General features: G+C 37.5%; 1 protein-coding gene across 3 annotated transcripts in view; it reads left to right on the top strand.

The window, feature by feature from the left end:
* Nucleotides 1-20661, top strand: part of ANGPT1 (angiopoietin 1) — a 244927-nt gene that overhangs the window by 147973 nt on the left and 76293 nt on the right. For all 3 annotated transcript variants that reach the window (XM_035011751.1, XM_035011750.1, XM_035011752.1), the window contains 2 exons: nt 3011-3166; nt 14166-14287. In XM_035011751.1, coding sequence (XP_034867642.1) covers nt 3011-3166; nt 14166-14287 — 278 coding nt within the window. The remainder of the gene's footprint in view (nt 1-3010; nt 3167-14165; nt 14288-20661) is intronic.

The following is a 20661-nucleotide window of genomic DNA, read 5'->3' as shown; positions in this document are numbered from 1 at the left end:
TAACCAACTGCAGAAGAAGTTGATGTATAGGGGTGTCTAGCTGGCTCATTTGGTAGAGCATGCATCTCTTGAATTTTGGGTTGTGAGTTCAAGCCCCACATTGGGCATAGAACCTACTTTAAAAAAGTGGTGTATAATTATCAAGCAGCTCTGTATTGGAGCTCACTGATTAGTGAATTCTCTCTCACTAGACAAATCTACATGGGAAACCAAGTTGTTATTTGAACTTTCTTGGTAAGCAGGGAATATGACATTGAATAAATTTGGTGGTCTAAATCACTGCTACTCAAGGAAATTGTTGTCATTTTGTGAACAAGGTAAGAAGCTTGCTCCAGAACATAAATTAAAGCATTAGAGCATCACTTTCTTCACTGAGAGAGTTTTGCTCCTATACACACACTACATTTGTAGTAACAGTGAGCTTAGTGACGTAGATAATTTGCATTCTGGCACAGTTTCTTCATTTCATGACAGCCTGTTCACAAACAGTACTCATATAGGCAGTTATTCTGTGGACCACACTTTGAGAAACACTGGTCTTTGCCTAAATCAGAATTACATTGGGAAGCTTTTAAAATATATTGTTGTCTAGTATATAACCTTGAAAATTCTGATTCAGAGTTCTGGTGTGCCGTACCTTTTTAAAATGCTTCTCGTATAGTTTTGATAGATACACAAGGTTGAGGAGCTACACAATAAAATGCACAGAGTAATTAAATAGTGCTAAGTTGAATAGATTAGAGATTGAGAATGTGGAGTTTGGCATTGGGGTTCTTATTGTTTCTCTTGGGCAAATTGCTGTGGATTTTCTAGGCCTCAATAGTCTTACTTGTAAAGCAGCTCTAACAATACCTACCACATAAACTTATTGCAAGGTTTAAGTACTGTTATAAAAAGAAAGCACTTTTAGTTCAATGCCTACCACATAGACAATTGAGAAATGTCAGCTATCTATGGTGAGTATGACCTCCATGATGGAGATTCACCTGCCATTTTTTAAAAATACACCCATTCATAACTTCCCAAAAGAAAGTTAAAACATGTTATGAGGAAAGGGGAAACATGATGCAGAATCCAAAACAAAGCTGTCTGCTGCTCTGACCTATCCTCCTTTCCATTACCTTTCTATCGTTGTTTAAATCTGTTTGTGCAATTGGCATAAAGCCAAGTTAGAGACCTTTGTGTTTTGTCAAGATAATTTCTAGATATTTATTCTAACCTATGTTGTATTTGTTTTATAACAAATGTTTGTAGGTTGATCTTTTCCCCCTCTACTTCTAATTTCGGAATAAAGAATGAAGGGGAGTTACTTTATATTGACCAAGGACATAGTCAGAATTTATTAATAACAATATGAGTTTGAGGGGCGCCTGGGTGGCTCAGTCGTTAAGCGTCTGCCTTCGGCTCAGGTCATGATCCCAGGGTCCTGGGATCGAGCCCTGCATCGGGCTCCTTGCTCTGCGGGAAGCCTGTTTCTCCCTCTCCCACTCCCCCTGCTTGTGTTCCCTCTCTCGCTGTGTCTCTCTCTCTGTCAAATAAAATAAATCAATTCTTAAAAAAAATAAATAAAATAACAATATGATTTTGATTCTAACCTTTCATTTTCTTTCACTTGGGGCAGATTTATGATAAATAGAAATAAGCAAGAGATGGTGTTAGGAAGTGAGCTGCCAAAGTTTCACAAAGGGGAATTTAGCTTTAGACTATATTTATTACATGACAATAATGTTACTATGGATTATAAAATAGTGGATGTATTATGGCCCACTAAATCAGGAAAAATCACATAGCTGTTAATGATTTGGAACCTGGTTTGTGAAGCACAACTTGGCAGAGTTATCAAGTGGTTAAGAGTGTTGGTATGAAAGTTAAGGACTTTAGTACTCAAATTCAAGTCTGGCTGTTTTTGTGGTGTGTGGCCTTGGACCTGACTTCTCTGGGATGCAATTTCCCCATATGTGTAATTGGGTAATAAAATGTAGTCACCACACGGTGGTGGGGGAGAATTAAGTGCACCGACGGGGAGGTGTAGGCTTCTTCTGTATTATTCAAGCAGTGCTTATACTTGGCTTTATTCTCTCCAGTGCCTAGCAGCCTCCCTCCTAGTGAGTCACTTAATAATTCTTCCTGGCCCCCATGGTACAATTTATTTTACAACCATAGTATTCTCTAAGATGGCACCATAGAGGACTAAATGTTACCCAAGGCGAGGAGGGCAAATGCTGCTTTATGGGTTATACTTTCAGTGCCTTTTTATTTATTTATTTATTTATTTATTTATTTATTTATTTATTTATTTATTTATTTTTGAGCTTTCAAAGGAGCACTGAGAGTGGTTTTAGCTGGCTCTGTGGCTCTGCAGCTTGTTTCGTATACTGTTGCCTGTACTTTACTATTCCCTTAAAAGCTTGTGTTTTGGGCATCTGCCCCCCTCCCACTCCTTGTGTAATTCCCCTAACCCAGCATGGTCTTTTACTTTTCATTACAGCAATGAAAGCGGGAGGCTGAATTTTTCTCAGAGATTAGTGGGCAATATGCTATAATGAAAAGACCAGAGAACCAAAATTTAGACTTAACTTATCGTGTGAACACTGCTGCATTCTTGCTGGGTGACCGTGGGCTCATCATTGACCTTTGATTCTGTTTCCTCAGCTACAAATAAAAACGAACAAACAAACAAAAACCCCACAAAAAACAATGAGGCCATCTGTGCCTAACTCACATCTTTGTTGTGAGGGTTGAAGGAGTTGTAGAAAATAAGAAAGTACTATCCAAGTACAAATTTTCGTTATGGTTGTGATGATTATATATTATGTATCAGTCTGTTAGGAATTTGTTAGCAACTGGGTTCCTGTGTGCTCGGGTCCCATTTCCCCAGCTCCCAGAAATGCAGAGGATCCCTGCCAGATGGCTGATTTGCCAGCTGTGTCTTGTTTTGTCATTGTAAATATCACATGCTCCGAGAGACTTTGCTTATAATGTAGTATGTTTTGTCCTTTATCTCCTCCAGATTGAGAACTACATTGTGGAAAATATGAAGTCGGAGATGGCCCAGATACAGCAGAATGCAGTTCAGAACCACACGGCCACCATGCTCGAGATAGGAACCAGCCTGCTCTCTCAGACCGCAGAGCAGACCAGAAAGCTGACAGATGTTGAGACCCAGGTACAGCCCTGAGCCAGAGTCGACAAACTCTTAATGGAGATTTTTTCCCCCTTTAGCTTACTCCGTAAACACAGAGCGCATTTCACCATGGAGATTGGGGAAACATACACATTTTTTGTTTATTGGTAATAACAACAATGACTGCCTGACGCTCTCACGTTTCTTTTGATTTAACGAGGGTTGGTATATTTAGCTTTGCGTGTATTTGCAAAAACAAGACTGGCAAAGGGCTTAATCAGCATTGAAATTCAAATAAACACTGCAGCTACCAACTGTGATATGATATGTGTCAAACAAAATAGCCATTTGGGTCAAATTGGTGCCTTTGATGTGCATTTTTGACCTGTCCTGCTTCGTGTCTGGTAGTACGCTGGCCACGAGGGCACCTGCAGAGGTTTGGTACAGTCAGTAGACAGGCAGGAAAACCCAAATGAACTGATCAGCAATGTGTAGATTTTTTTATTCAGCATGATTTTATAACGAGGAGTCCATTGAAACTCTTTCTCCACATAATATCTGTGTCATCCCACCCTGGACAATGACATACTTCTCTATGTACAGTCATACTTATTTCAGTACAAATCAGTGAAATGCCTGTTAATCATCAGTCACAAACCTACCATTACAATTTAATGCCAATATTTTTGGTGATTTGAAGATGATCTCTTGGTTACTCCATTTGCCATTCTGAAGCCCAGAGGATGAGTCTTATCTCATTGTAATTGATTTCTGGAAGCAAAGCTGAAATATATTTTAAAAGATACACTGAGGCTCATCAGAATTTTCAAGAATTTATTTGGGCATACATCAACTCAAGTTGAGCAGTGCTTAGCTGAAAGTGGTTAGGAACAGTCTACTGTAGGAGCTAAGGGGAAGGTTTGAATAGAGAAGATGCAGAAGCAAAGCAAGGAAATTATTTGATGGACTATAGCCTAAGCAGTTGCCTTATTTGAGGGGGCCTCCTTGGCTGTAATTGATTGTTCCTAACTTTCATTTTCTTGGATTTAAATGCACTGACTCTGGCTCAGGCTTTGATTTACTTACGTAGTTTCCCAAGGCATCAGAGCCGCCTCAGTCTAATGGCCTACTTGTTTAAATATTTTAGCGATATAAATTCAAAAATAAGATGAACCTTATTTCTATTTTATTTCATTTCTGTTAATGGCATCATTGATCATATAATGATATTTAAAGATAAAGAAAAATGATGATTTATATGGGTAGAGAATCATATATTACACAGACAACTTTCCCAGGGACAAATGATTTTTATGAAAGCCATTTAAAACAGACAGGTCAGAAAAGTTTGAGCAGTTTTCCCATATTGATACAGCTGGTGAGTTGAATCTGGCACTCCGACGGAAGCATTCTCATTTCTTTCCTTTTCTATCCCTCTTGATTAGTAATGCTAATAATTAAACTAAATAAGAACTTAAATGTGGATTACATTGGAGCAGTAAATCACATGGGCTTTGGAAGATATTTTTTGCTGCATACTATCATTGATAACCACAGGTGATGGGGAAGGGAAGACTATGTATTATAACTAAAAAGTATGAGACTTCATTTAAATCATTTATCATCATACCAAGCAAGCTTGGTGATCTGCAAACATTGACTTCTGGTGGTATAAATGATATGAGTGTATTTTCTCTTGTTTTTATAAGAACAGAGTACCCACCATCTCCTACATAGCATTCTATATATTCAAAAACTGGAACAACACAATTAATACTACCACACCTGAGTGAACATTTGAAATTTTTATGCATTTATGTTATAAGTTTTAATGATCTACACGGCAGGGTTTTATTTTTTCTATCCCCCAAATCCTTTTGAGTTGTTTTTGTTCTCTTTTCACCTAGGAATTGGAGTTGGGGAGGGGCGGCAGGGGGAACCCCACTGTTAGCGTACTCTTCTCCGCAAACCATTAAGATGCATGCTATATAAGATTTTAAGAGGTAATAACTTGTTCTGGATCCTTAAGGCTAAGAGATATGTACTTTATGGAAAATAGTAGAGAAAATCCATAGAAAAAAAACCTTCTCTCTATGGGAACAGCTAAAACTAAATAGCCCTTAAAGGCCAATGAAAGTTTATTGGGTGCACCAAGAAGAATTTTAAGATAGCTAAAACATAGTACATATCTAAAAAGTCACGAATCTATCAGAACTTGCAATGAGAGGGAGGTAGAGAAGGAAGACAATGGCTCAGACCAGCTATGTCCTACCTTAAGTAAATCCTGGGTATTCTTTTCATCTTCATTTTAATGTCTTCCAACTGTCTATGCTGTCTGTTAAGCTGTGATACTCCAAAAAATTTTCATGCAACTGTATATACATTTGTGTATATGGGATGTTTAGTTGAACCTTTGCGACAGAACATGTTCTACTTAGACATAACCACTCAAGTGCACTCAAGTACAGATGCAGGAACAAGTTACAAAATGAATCCTAAATTATTCCTTAACCTAAATGCACTCTAGTCTTAAATATTAAGTATTTTTATAAAAAAGGACCAGTAGATCCTTTTGTGCTATGCAAGCCTGCTCCTCCTAGGTTTTTGCTCCCATATTAATCTTACTTTGTTTCACATAGGTATGTGTTGCTTTTCCTAAACTGACTTCAGGTTCTCGGTTATTTTAGGAACTTACAACAGTGGTTTTGCAATATATTTTCATGTTCTAACTTTTACATGATGATGTTATAAAGATAAGTAATTTATTGCTTTTTGGTCCTCTCTCTAGACCTTCTAGACTTGAACTTAACAAAAGGTGGCAGAAACATTTTTACAGCAATGCCATTTAAAAATACTTGTGTGTTCAATAAGCATCATAATCAGAAAAGAAACAGATAATAAGCACATCTAAATAATGTTGCCGGCCAAGGCGGTGAGAATGGCGCCCCATGCCCATGCCTTCCTCCTTAGTCTCACTTGCAGTGTTTTTCTCACTCTGTTATCAGTTTGTGCCAACATCTCCTTTACTTCCAGTTCCTCTTTCTGAGTGTGCACTATGAAAAGGTTAGTTTCAGACATTCTTCATGTCCCTTCCTGTCATGTAAGTCTGTTTCTGGCTTCTACCACAGGCCAATTTTGATTAGAGGCGCACTAATAGACAAACTACATTAAAATTCACCTCTAGTAATTGGTGTGCAGCTCTGTTCTAAGCAATTTTACAAATATTAGCTATTTAATAAGTTAATAAAAATCTTAGGGGGTAGGTACTGTCACCATCCCTCATTTAAAGATGTAAAAACTGAAAGCTAGAGAGGAGAAGCAACTTGCCCTGAGTGAAACAGCTAATAGTAAATGTTAGAGCAAAGATTTGACCCCAGAACATCTGGCATCAGAGTCTACATGCTTTCTGTACTGGCTTTCTCTGTATTCTGCCTTTCTCAGGATTCCTTTCTCTCTTTAAGGTTCTAGACACTAAATGGGTCCAAGCAGTGGGTAAGATGGAAATCAGATAAAACAAAAGTAATGTGAACCTAATAGTAACAACTGAATGTTTTCTATAGATGATAAAGACACTGCTGCCATGGGCGCCCGGGTGGCTCAGTCGGTTAAGTGACTGCCTTCGGCTCAGGTCATGATCCTGGAGTCCCGGGATCGAGTCCCGCATCGGGCTCCCTGCTCGGCGGGGAGCCTGCTTCTCCCTCTGACCCTCCCCCCTCTCATGTGCTCTCTCTCTCTCATTCTCTCTCTCAAATAAATAAATGAAATCTTCAAAAAAAAAAAAAAAAAAAGAAATGTTTAAAAAAAAAAGACACTGCTGCCATTGCTGTTACCACGTACCTACACATCGTCTCACGCAATCCCGGAATCCAGGGTTGTCCTTGCCACTTGCTGGCTGCATAGCTATGGGGCAGTTCCTTAGACTTAGGCTGAGTTTCCTCTAATTTCCAATTATATAGGAACCATTGTGTAAGGAATGGGATTTAACTAAATTTTAAAAGGTATATTTTGGGTATCTCCTTGATGCAAGAGATTTTAAAAGGTACGGTATAGAATACGACCATAAGTAAAGCAATCCTTATCCTCAGTGAGCTTAATTGAATTAATAAGGTAAAACTTGCCCGAACCATTTCTTTGCTAACTTTCTATCAAATTAATTAGCTGTGGAGTCTTTTCATATAGCCATAAAAATGCATCTTTCCAGTCTTCTACCATGGGGGTTTTATTGAGCAACGGCCCCAGCTGCTGTGCTCTGAAATCCATCACTGTGTTGGTGCAGAGGGCACAATTCCCAGTGGCCACTTCAAGCCAGTGACACATTGTGGTAGCGATACTTAGTCAGATCTGCTCCTGGGAACTGTTGGACTCCACGGACACATGACTTTGGCTAAGGGCTCTCCTTTAGCCTTACTGAACTTTCTCACAACTGCCATGGAGGCTAAGACTTTCACTCAATCTCCTTTCCTTCCCTGTGATTAAACCTGCATCCCAGTCAAAAGGTACTCCTAGACAACTCTGTCTTCTTCCCAATTTTCCCTTACAGGCATTCCCCCTAATAAATGTCTTGTATATCTAATCTCATTTTATCATCTGCCTCTCAGAGGTCACGAACTGTCACACCTGTTGTTTGGACTTCAATCGTACAATTGCAAATTGAAGCCAGTTCAGGAATAGTTTAATCAATGAGCATCAATCTCTAGACAGAAATAGACTTGAAAGGGCAGCTCTCAAAGTTGAGCCATTGGATCTCTTTAACTTGAAGAGAGAAGAGCTGAATAAATATTTAACCTTGGCCTGGTTAAAATGGCAGTAAAATAAATTTGCTAATGGGTCATCCAAAGAAAATACCATGGTAATTAACTTTCTCACAAGGTCTGGAAAAAGTGTTTGATGACCCATTCGGAGAGGTCTCAGTGAACTATGACCCACAGGTCAAATTTGAATGGCAATCTCTTTTTGTAAATAAAGTTTTTATTGAACTCATTCATTTATATGTTGTGTATGGCTGCTTTCCCAATAAAAAGGCAGAGTTGAGTAGTTGTACCAGAAACCATATGGCCCACCAATCTATTTACTATCTGGCCCTTTATAGAAAAAGCTGGCCAACCCTTGTACTAGGATACAAACTTCAAGAGAGCAAGGATTTTGTCTGTCTTGTTCACTGCTCTATCCTTAGGATTTAAAACAGCTCTTGGTACCCAGTAGGCTCTTAATAAATCCTTGTCAAATGATTACATGAACTAATATTAGTCCCTTAATTTCTGTAGATTTCAGCCCAATGCTCCCAAGACCAAAGGTAATGTCCTAAAGGTTATATATTGATTGTTATATATACCAATAAATAGCTGATGGATCAGAATAGGACTTTGAACAGAAACATTCTACTGCAAAATTGTTCTGACTGACTAAGAACATCGGATGACAGCATATGCTCTGTACTCTAAGGAACAAGAGAAATTTGGCCACTTTCTTGCTTCATAGTGCTAGTTTAGCATTGGAGTGGAGTGAGAATTTGGATGTCATTAGCTACAACAAGCAGATGTAATGGTGATATGAAAGAAACCATTTTGATAGCAGTTGGGGGTGGGGGTTGCTTTCTTAGCCATAGAGAAGCTTCTTGTGTATAGCTACATGAGCCTATAGGAAAGAAGTCAGACTCCAGAGACAGGCTACCTGGGTTCTGATCTGACTCCTCTGTGGATTAGCTCTGTAATGTAAGTACTGTCTCTACTAAACTCCATAACCCAATGAGATTTTCCTTATGTTATAAATGTAATATATATTTGTATATAATATAAATAAAATATAAATATTACATACAATAATTATGTAGTATTAATTCTATAACATTATCCTGGCTAAGATTAACAGTAATTCTCTCAGATTACCTTTTACATTCAAATTTCCTCAATTGTTCTACCCAAATTTTTATAGGCATTTTAGTTTTTAAGATGTAATAGTCCCTTTTAATTTAGATCAATCTTCCAATTTTTTTTTTCTTGAGGTTTTTAAGAAACCAGACCAATTATTTTTGTATACTATCCCAGATTCCTGAATTTTTCTGAGTATTTCTTTATGATACATTTTAATTTACTCATTCATTCCCCGTGGTTTTTCTTTAAACCAGAAGTTAGGTCTAAAGGCTCAGTTAGATTGACTTGAACATGGTGGTGGGAGTACTTTATAGAATTACTCGTTACATCCTATTACAGCTCATCAGGAAGCACAAATGCCAGCTTGCCACACTCTCAGTGATGCTATTTTTTTTAAAGATTTTATTTATTTATTTATTTATTTATTTATTTATTTATTTATTTATTTGAGAGAGAGAGAGAGAGAGAGTGCCTGCAAGCCAGGGGAGGAGCAGAGGGAGAGGGACAAACAGACTTGGAACTGAGCGTGGATACAACTTGGTATCCATGAGGGGGTTGTGGGGCTGATCCCATGACCCTGAGATCATGACCTGAGCCAAAATCAAGAGTCGGACGCTTAACTGACTGAGCCACCCAGCTGCCCCTCTCAGTGATGCTGTTTTAACTCGGTTAGGATAGAAGCCTCCACATCTCTCCATCTTAGTTGTCCACTTTTCTCTTGGAAATTAACAGATAACCTGGAGGGTGGTACTTTGTCACACTGCCCATCACCGACCAAATAAATTATTTCATCAATTTTGTAAAATGGTGATCTTCTGGTTCTTTGAACACATAGCCACCTTTATTTCTCTGTAACAATCTAATTGCCACGACATCATACTTTGTGTTATATTTTTCACTTGAAAAATATAAACTAAAAGGAAGTACAAACAACAAACAAGGCTGATTTCAAAGTTAATATGCTGGTGAAAGAAAATTTCTTTCAAGGGAGATTTTCCTTTTAAGGAAGATCAGAGGCACTCTTTAAAGTATTAAAGGGAAGCTGGCTGAAATTCTCTAACTCACTTGGTTTGAGAAACTGGTCATTTTTATTTTTAAATTTTTTTTAAGATTTATTTATTTATTTGAGAGAGAGAGCAGGGGGAGGGGCAGAGGGAGAGGGAGAGAAAGTCTTAAGCAGACTCCACATTGAGCGTGGAGCCCCATGTGGGGCTCAGTCTCACCCAAGAGATCATGACCTAAGTCGAAACCAAGAGTTAGAGGCTTAACCAACTGCACCACCCAGGTACCCCAATTTTAGTTTATTTTTTAATGAAGAACTAACATTTTAGAGTCCATAAATCCTCAGTTTCAAGTCTTATGTCTTCCTTACTCTGTGGTATATGCTGCAAAATTTAAGGTTTGAAATTTTTCCTTGGGGGCTTTTTTCACATACTCTTTGCTCTCCTTTTTTTTCCCTTCCCTTTTCCTTCCCTTCCCTTCCTTTCCTTTCCCATCCCTCCCTCCTTCCTTCCCTCCTTCTCTCCCTCTTCCTTCCCTCCTTTTTCTTTCTTTCTTTCTTTCTTTCTTTCTTTCTTTCTTTCTTTCTTTCTTTCTTTCTTTCTTTCTTTCTTTCTTTCTTTCTTTCTTCTTTGAGATGTGCTTTGGAATATGTTTAGGCTGAAGAATAAAATGCCTTTTATCATTTTAATGGAACACTTAGATTATTGCTAAGCAGCAAGTTTCATAGACACATGGCAAAAAAGTGGTCAGTTTATCATAGTCTCCTGTACAATTCTCTCAGTTCTTCAGTTTTTAAACTTCAGGCCTAGTTTAATACATCAGCGGAGAGAGAATTGAAATAAAGCAGCTATTTGGTCAAGGTGATGTGGAAAGAAGAGAAGGGGTTGACATTTGGGCTCAAAAGTGTCAGAGATGACCTGACACCTAGCCTGGACTAAATGAGATCTGGGATTTGTCTCCCTCCTTCTCCCACATTCAGATGCTGTTTTAGTTTTAGATTTTAGATTGTTATCACTGAAGTCCCATTTAGCATTCATGTGACCTGCTACCTTCTCTCTGACAATGACCCAGCTTGAAAAATAACTCACTGTCCATTGTGTAGCATATCATCCAGCAGATGATATAGCTCTGACTGCCAGTGTGCCAGACCCCACATTGAGCATTGGCAATTTGGAGGGCTCCAGATGGAAGTCCCGCCTCTGTGTAACTGACAACCTCGTGGGGTAGAGAAACAGCACATGAATGAACAGACAGGATAATTTCCAATAGTAATGATTTTTTAAAGACAATACAACAGGATGACTTGATGGAGGATGGTGGGGAGTTATATTACATACAGTGACCAGGAAGGGCCTCCCTAAGCAAGAATTGAGTAAGAAATCAACCATGCATCTGGAAAGATATGGGCAACTGCAAGTGCAAAGGCCCTGAGGTAGAAATGAATTTGGCATGTTGGGGTGACAAAAAGGAGGCCAGTGTGGTTAGAACAAAATAAACAAGGACAGGAGTGGCAGGATGAGATCTGAGAAGTAAGCAGAGTTCTGATCATGTAGGACCTTGTGGGCCAGGCTAAGAACTTTGGAATTTGTTCTGATTGCCAGGAGAAGCCGTTAGCATATTTAATATTGGTGGTGACATAATGTGATTTATATATTTATTTTTCTTAAGATTTATTTATTTGAGAGAGAGAGCATGAGCAGGGAGAGGGGCAGAGAGAAAGAATCTCAAGCAGACTCCCCCCTGAGTGGGGAGCCGAGGCAGGGCTCCATCTCACGACCCTGAGATCATGATCTGAGCGGAAGTCGAGCTGGACACTTAACCAGCTGAGTCACCGAGGAGCCCATGATTTATGTTTTTAAAAAGATCATTCTGGTATCATGTAGCAAACAGTTTGGAGGTAGGACAAAGTATAGAAAAATTAGGAGCTGTTATAGTTTCATTCTGTTCTCAGTGTTCTCTCATGTTCTTCTCAGACATGGAGAAGAACAGTTTTTGTTCTTTGTAAAATGAAAATTTTGGTATTTGAGAATCTCAGAAAGTGTGATGAGAGAGTGTGGTGAATAAGGGAGAAAATAGATTTTGTTTAACTACATATAATATGCCTGATTCAGTGAGACAAAGTACCTTTCATTCATTCAATCAATACTGTCTTCTCTGTGCCAAGCACTGTTCTCAGTGTCACCAAAAGATCAGATGCCTCATCCCCTATTTAATTATTTAATAAATTGTAATTCTAGTTAATAAACAGAAAACTTACCTGGACAAAAAGTATGTTTAACAGTTCAAATCACCTCTTGTGTATCCCCAGTCTTTACGCTCTCTACCATTTTGTCTTCTGGGCTACTCCTAATTCTGTCTTCAAATCCCAGTTCCTCTTGCTCCTGTTTTTCCTCAAATGAAGTGAGTCAGAATAGGAAAATATTTTTTAAAACTCTAAACCACTCCACACGTCTAAGTTATTGATTAGTAGTAGTAATGTTCCGAATGGCTTTCAGATCTTAATTTATGACAATTGTAAAAATGAATCTTAGAACCTTAGAACTTTTTTAAAACACAAATGCCCCATCTCGCCATTCCTCCCCCCCCCCCACTTTCTCACCCTCTGCCTCACACCCGCCTAGCAGGGTTGGGACTTGAGTGAGGAGAATGGGATCAAGTCATACAAAAATAAATAATAATACATGTGCAGAAGCAGATCCTATCTTTATTTTAAGATTATGCTGTGTTCAACATGGATTATTTTCCACTAATTTTGATCTTTCAAAACGTTGCATTAAAATGTTATCTTTTTGACACCTCCTTAAATTTTGCAATTGAGGCAATTGCCTCTCTCATCTCACCCTAACCCCTGTCCTGGTCCCTTGCAAATACATCCCTTTCCCCCACAACTTCTTATAACCCAAGTGAGCCCTAGTCATATCAGTGTGTTTTGAAAAAGTTATGTGCATCTGATATAATCCCAGGTTTCGACCTGCTGCAGAAAAGGGGGAAAGCTCTAATGATGTCATTTTTAGAGGTGGACCTCTAGATTGATATTGACTCTCCAGAAGGTTTTCCAGCTCCCTTTCAATAAGTAGTTCTAAGAAAAGTGTGGTGGTTATAAAAGTTTTCAAATGATGTAGGAAGGTTTTAAAGCTAATTATCCTTTTTTCCTTGCCCTTTTTACCTCCCTTAAAGAAGAGCAGGGTTGGGGGTGGACAGAACAGAGACAGGGAGGAACAAAGACATTGGCACAGTTTGAAGGTATCTTCTAGGATTGCAGTGTATGATGTTTGCTTGGAGGATGGGTAGGTTTGGGTTCATGGCTCATAGACTCATTTATATTAAAGCCTGGCTAGCAACATGAGTCTTCATGATTCAAAATTAGTTGAACATCTATGGCTTCTAGAGCACCCAGTATAGCACAGTTGAAAGGGTAACTACAATCTGCCTTCAGTGCAATCTGGGTTCCTGGTCACTTCATTTCCTCAGATTAAGACCCAGGACAGTTTAACTAATGGTGTAGAGCATTAAAATTAGAGTCACGCTGTCTGGGTTCAAAACCCGGTTCTTCCCTTGGTTCCTTTGTGGATTTTGGCCTCTTTCTGAACCTCCGTTTCTTCATTTATAAAGTGATGGTAGCAATTCCTCCGTTAACATGTGCCCATGTCTATGAAATGATCTGGCTGGTGTGACCAAGTATGATAGGTGTTCAATGACCCTGTGGTCCTGAATCTGTCTAAACTATGTCAAGAGTTGTTTGCATATTTATAATTGGTTTTTGTAAGGTGAGGGATCAAAGTGAGCATATCTTACTTGCCTCTTAGTTATTAGTCGTGTACAATATCTAAGACTTGTACTAATTCTTATCTCAGAAATAACATGTATATAATATCAATATTGGGGATATATATATATAAAGTAGACTATCTTAGGGATTTAGGACATGAAAACTTAAATATGAAAATGGATTTAACAACTCAGTTTTCTCATTCAATTGCAACCTCAATCTCAAATGAATGTCATGTTTAAGACACATTGCAAAGCATTAATTAGTAGAATGTAGGCCATTTAATTGATTATTCTGGAAGAAATACTATTTTAAAAGAAAACACAGCTAAATAAAAAAACAAAAATTCTTTTCACTTTTTGTGATTAAAGTTTGAAATGTTTTTATCTTTTATCTTGAGGTACTAAATCAAACTTCTCGACTTGAAATACAACTGCTAGAGAATTCATTATCAACATACAAGCTAGAGAAGCAGCTTCTTCAACAGACAAATGAAATCCTAAAGATTCATGAGAAAAACAGGTGAGGATTATCATATTCCAAATATTTACATATGTACTTATTTTTATCCTTCACCTCTCTGTCAACTCTTAAAAGATTGAGGTGGTGTGCAAAAAAAAAAAGGAAATATAGAGACAATTTAATATAATACAAATAATACTATTGCTTACACTCTTGAAATATTTGCTTTTTATAACTTTTAGTACTAATTTATCAAATGTTTAGTTGTTCAAATCCCACCATAGCCACAAGAATTGATTCTGTGACTAAATTCAGTGACACAAAATATTGACAATTTTCAGCAGAATGACATCTATAGCAATAGAGAAAAAAAATCGTCTCTGAAATTCTGTAACTTGAATTGTCATTCTACCTGCCCTTAAGCTTGTACAAAGCTATGAGATTGTTGAATTCAGAGATCTTGCACCAGAGAGAAGCAAATTTTATTTTTCCCAGAAAATTACTTACCTATAAAGCTGATTCAAGAGTTGCTCACCATCCCCTTTCCCACATTTAAAGCCATTTACTCTGGATATAATAAATTTCTTTGCTTAGTTTTATAGATGTGTTTTATAAACTATGAATCATCTCAAGTAAGTGAAATGGGACTTAGATATCTTGAGATGACGTATAGACTATATTATTTTGAAGTCATTGACATTCATGATGGCCAATTCAGTCAAAGCACTGACCTCTGTAGGACAAATAAATGTATTGCTTATTAACTGACCCCTGGCCATTGGGATGGCTTGAAGAGGTTTCAGTTCTTAGGCATTATATTGATTTAAAGACCATTGTGTTGCTAGAAACTAGTTAAATACTTTATGTCATTGGAACTAGAATTTCCACCATATTTCAAACCAGGAAGGCACCAAGAGGACCGCTAGTACTCTTACTTTATACATGAGGGAACAGACTCAGTAGAAGTGCGTGATTTTCCAAGGTCACACAACTTGCTAGTGGTACAACTGGGAATGTAATCCAGGCTTCTTTCTTCCTAGTCCTGCTCTTTGCACTGTAGCACATGGTCTCTCAATACTACTATCTGCAACCTAAAAGGATTCCCCAACTTTACGCTAAAAGTGGCCCTTAATGACAGCAATTATAATGAAGCTTTTCCATGAAGAAGATAAACCTGGCTGTTGATTTAGAGTCTGAAAGGGGTCATGCATGCTCTATGACTTGTATTTCTAAGTTTTACATTTATTTATCTTTGTACTGTGTCATAGGGTAAACTGTATAACTATAAATAAACTTGACAGGACTTGACCCTGAACTAGTTGCATAATGAAATGTTTTGGAATTGAAAATCCTGCTGAAAAGTACCATTTATCCCACTGCTGTTTCACAGTAACCAGACATACATGGAGCAGGTATACTTTATGTCAACCATCCCTTGGTTTTAGAGTCCCACCATGCTTTAACGTTGTTGCTAACAGTGAACATCTTTATGGTTACATATTTCAAGATGCTATTGTGAAAACTTTGTCTAGGAATAAATAAGTAAAATATTGTCAACTTTACCTTATTTTTTAGGTTATTTGTTTTTATAATTACATAAATAACACATTATTGGAGAAAAAGGAGAAAGTACACAAAATTAAAAATCACAGTCCTGTCACATTGAGAAAACTGCATGTGTCACTGTATATTATATATAAATATATTTTTTATGGAAAGCTGTGTCATCCTATCCAAGCTGTTTTGCAGCCTGCCTCCTTTGGAAATAGATATCATTTCTCATGAATAAATATCCCTCTAATATCATTCTTAATAACTGCATAGTATTTCATTTTAAGGTGTAACCTAGGGTGGTTTCAATCTCTCACTAAGTATGTTACCATATATGATTTATCTTTTAAAAAGTTGTCAGCATGAATCTACATTCTTCAGTTCTTTCCCTGCTGATATGTGTGTTATCTCTAGGTCTGCATCTGACACTTGAGCTGTCAGGATACCATAAAAAAAACCTGGGAGGACTGAAAGGTCTCACTCTTAACTACAAAAACAAATGCTGTCCTTAAGCGTCACTTGTACTCAGCTCTCGAACTCTTTCTCTCTCTCCCCCGCCCCCGTGTCTCTGTCTCTCCTTCTCTTTCCCTCCTTCCTTCTCATATTCATTCCTTCTTTTGTTTTCTTTCTTCTCTTTAAAAAAATATATCCCCTCTACCTTATTTCCCAATCATTTTGGGTTTTTTGTTTTCCATCGTAATTCTTGATATGGAACCTAGTATCATTTCCTACTATGGAATTCTCACCATGACATTGTTTGTTTAAGGGAAATTGCTTAAAAGTTGCTCTCTCTGTTCCATTGGTAAAGCTGAGTGAAGGTTCACGCCCTCAAAAGAGCTCTGTCTGCTGCAGGTCAAGTGGAGGTGTCTCGTTCCTAATCCCAGCACATACATGCCTTCTGCTGATGATTTTTTTTTCCTTTATTAAGTTCTAATTTCTAAGGAAAATTCAGGTCTTTATATATACAAGTCACAACGCTTATTGCTAGTGATAATTTTTTCAGAGTTCTAACAATTCCTTTTGCCAGAAATGTAGGTATTTCACAATGACTTCAGGGATTTAGGTTTCAACTTGAAATTTATCTCTGTGCTCATGCTGACAAAAACTTACATGCATCTTTTACTCCTCCTTTGCACTCCTTTCTTTTTTGATGCTCAAGTGTAGCATTACTTCAGCTGTGGTTCCTGGGGGTATTTTTCTATCAACGTGCTGTATCTCCTGACATTGCTGTGTCTCTGTAGTTATCTGTGTCTTCCTGTAGAAGGGTCCAATGTGTTTAAAGGAGTGTTGGTGGAACGTTTATTCTTAAACTAGGCATATTCTTCTGTGAACCACTTAGAAAAAAGTGTTTTACTTTATAAAAAACCAAGAATATCTTTCTGTGATGTACAGCATACTTTCCCTATTCTCTTTATTGTTATTGTTTATTTCCATATATGAAATGGAATTCAGGAACTCTGCCAAGCGCTTTCTAGAGCCACAAAGAAATACTCCCCCCACCACCACCCAATACCATTTAAGTGGACAGAAGGTCAAAGTCAAGCATGAAACTGTTTATATATATTTTTAAAGAAGTTTATTGATTATCCCTACCTATTCCTTAAACGAATCTTAATCCTCCAAATGTAGCAAGAAGCTATTTCTACATTTAGGCATCTCTGAAATGTAGGAACAACATGCCTTTAGTTGGCCAGGTCTGGTTTGGATCAGCTAATACACTTTGCAAGGGGGATTATCTAAATTAAGCTTTGCTTCCTCCCCATGGAATGTCAGGGGTTGTGTCTGGGTGTGTGACTTACCAGTTTTGAGTATGATGGGGCCTCAGCTGCCAAGTTGGTGAGCTGGCCCTTAGGAGGGTCCACCACTTCTTTGGCAGAACAAGGAGGAATATTTTATGGACAGGATTATACTACACAATCATGCTGAGAGGTCCTGCTGATTTACATCCTGACAAATTAAATGCATCACTTGTAGGGTTGAAAAAGGATTTTTGGCCTCATTAGATTCACTTCTTTATCCCTTAAATGGCCAAAGGCACAAAGCAAGAATAGGATTAGCAACATTTGCTCTACTGTTTGTTTTCCTAACAATCTAGTGGGGGGTGACTCCCAAGAAGCTTCCAGTTTGCTTTCTTTAGGAAATGTTTGTTTTTTTTTTCTTTTGTTGAATGCCATCCTAATGTCAAAATGGTTTTGTTTCTTACCTCAAGGAAACAGCATTTGCAAATACAAGATCAGTAATTGGCCCATGTAATTGAAATTACCAACCAAGATCCCAAGAAATGGGAAGCATTAATATTTACATTGCACATAGGGAGTTGGATCACAAAGTGGAACATGTAATTGTCAACTTTTATTAGATTCTTTGAGTATGTTTCCTGCCAGGTCAGTTCAAGACAATAGAAAAAAGGACAGGGACAGGGAAAGATGTCATAATGCAAATCCCTTGAGCTGCATCTTTTCACCTAAAATTTGGTGAACTGATCAGGTACACCCATCTCTGACTTAACCCCAACTTTTCCCAAGGTGGGAGCACAGCCAGGTAAAAAAATATTCCAGAAGAAATTCTGCCTCACCAGGGTATACAGGAAGGGAAGTGAGCATCTTGCATATACAAAGATGGAGCACTTGGGCTTTCCTGATACTTGTGTTGAACATGTAGAGTGAAGATTAGGCAAATTTTCAGTACCATTCGGAGTGAAGTGAAACTACCCATGTGATGGCCACTTCACCATAGTTTTATCAAAACTGTCTGCTACCTGCCTACCTAATATCAGGTGAACATCTATGCCAGGTGCTTTGCATACATTACTGCTAATCCTCCAACTAATTCTGCAAAATATCTATTATTATTTCTATTTTATGTATAAAGAAAGTGAAGTTCACAAAGGTCAAGTTTACTTGTCCATGACCAAACAGCTAGTTTATGGCAAAATTAGGGTTCAAGTCCATAATGATTCTCTGTCTTAATTATTATAAAAATATTTTTCTAGCATGATGCATCCTCAAGATTAATTGATGTGGCTGTCAAGTTATCCTCTTTACACAAACAAACAGAAGTTTGAAGAAAGGAGTCAGCCAGTTGTTTTTGGCCTATTCCTATATAGATCATTATTTATTCCTGCTAATACTGGAGTAGGAAATATAAACTATTTATTTTACCTTGGGAATTCACTGAACTTATTTGACAAGCCTCATCTATCTTTTAGCTGGAGTTTATGGGAAGTTATTAAATTAATTAATTTTAACTGATTGAAATATGTGTAATTTCAAGATACTAAATTATATCTTACAAATTACTGTAATGGCTTCTTAAAATATTGATTTTTAATACTTAAGTTGCCTAAAGAAATGAAAAGTTAAGTCACGGTCTTTAAAGTTCTTTTCCATTTGATACGATCTTTACAAAATACTAAGGTAAAATCCTGCTAACTGCTAGCATTAGATTAGGCTGAATTATGTTAGTTGTGTATAGTAGGGATCAATAAAAAGTTTTTAAATTTATATTACTCTATTCTATACCTTGAAAATGGAATACATACAGACTGATTGAATAGAACATTTTTCTTCTCATGTTTTTTAAAAATGAATTTAATGGCATATAGCATTTTTAAATTTCAGTTTCATTAATCTAGGGTTTTAGAGTGGAAGAGAATTCTGAATCAAACTGAAAATCCAAGGGTAATCTTAATTTTTTCCTTTCCCTGATTCCTCACAACTCACAGTGACTGTTGAGGCTGTCAGTTCCATCTCCTAAATATTTTTCTCAATCTGTCCTGTTCATTTTATTTCCACTGACTATGTCTTAGGTCAAACTCCCATTAATTCTTCTCAGCCATTGCAGTGACCTCAGTGCTTTAAGCCCCATGTCTTTCAAACTGATCATCCAGAGCTCTGCCAAAGTCTTCTTTCTAAAATGCAGGTCAGATTATTTTTCACTTTTGTTTAGGTCTCCAACACTAATTCAGCCGAACTTTTCCATCTCTCAAGAACATCTGCCTAATCCCCTCTTGGTTCTCTGTAACTAACTGGAGAAAGTTCAAGTTTTTTAGCGTTGAACACAGTCGGTGATCATTATAATCCTAATTTGGTAGCTCTACTTATACAAGTCTTATATTTTAGAAAATATGGTCTGATAGCTAAGAACATGAGCTCTGAAGCCAGATTGCCTAGGGTTTACTTTTCCTTTATCCTGCTATAACCAGCTCTGCCATGTATTATTTGTGTGACTTTGGACAAGTTACTTAAACTCACTGTACTTTGGTTTCCTAATTTCTAACACTGGGGTGATGATAATAGAAGTGCATGGAGTTTATGTGAGGATTAATTGGATTAATGCATGTAAAGCTCTGAGAACAGTGCCTGACACACGTAACAAGTGTTTAATCATGCTAGTTGTTTACTGAAGTTGCTTACTGTTGTTTACTGTTCACTGAAGACTTGATGTTATTTCAGACATTTTTGACGTTTGACTCGTCTGAAATGTTCTGTAGTTCTTTATTCAACCAAGAAACTCCCGTTCACCCTTCAAAACTCTGTGTAGATGTTAACCTAAGAATCTTTCTCTGACTCTGCCCAATAGATTTGGTCATTACAACTTGTATGATAACACTCTACATTGTTTTCCCCCATTATTTTACTTATCCCATCACATTGTAATATGTGTGTGGGTGCGCTCGTGTGTGTGTATCTATTTTATCTGTTTCTCTACTATTGGGCTGTGACCTTCTGGAACACAGAGACTGTGTTTTATTTATCTTTGTCTTCATGCTCCCAGGCACAATTCTCTACACATTGTATATATAGTATTAAGTGCTTTTTGAACATTGAATGAATGATGAGCTGGCAAATGTCCCAGGAGCTCTATCGCAACAAATGTCATTT

This window comes from Mirounga leonina, unplaced genomic scaffold (assembly GCF_011800145.1).
Source record: "Mirounga leonina isolate KUSES-001 unplaced genomic scaffold, KU_Mleo_1.0 Mir_165, whole genome shotgun sequence".
Lineage (NCBI taxonomy): Eukaryota > Metazoa > Chordata > Mammalia > Carnivora > Phocidae > Mirounga > Mirounga leonina.
Note: the sequence above shows the minus strand (reverse complement) of the source record. Positions and strands in the feature narration are given on the sequence as shown.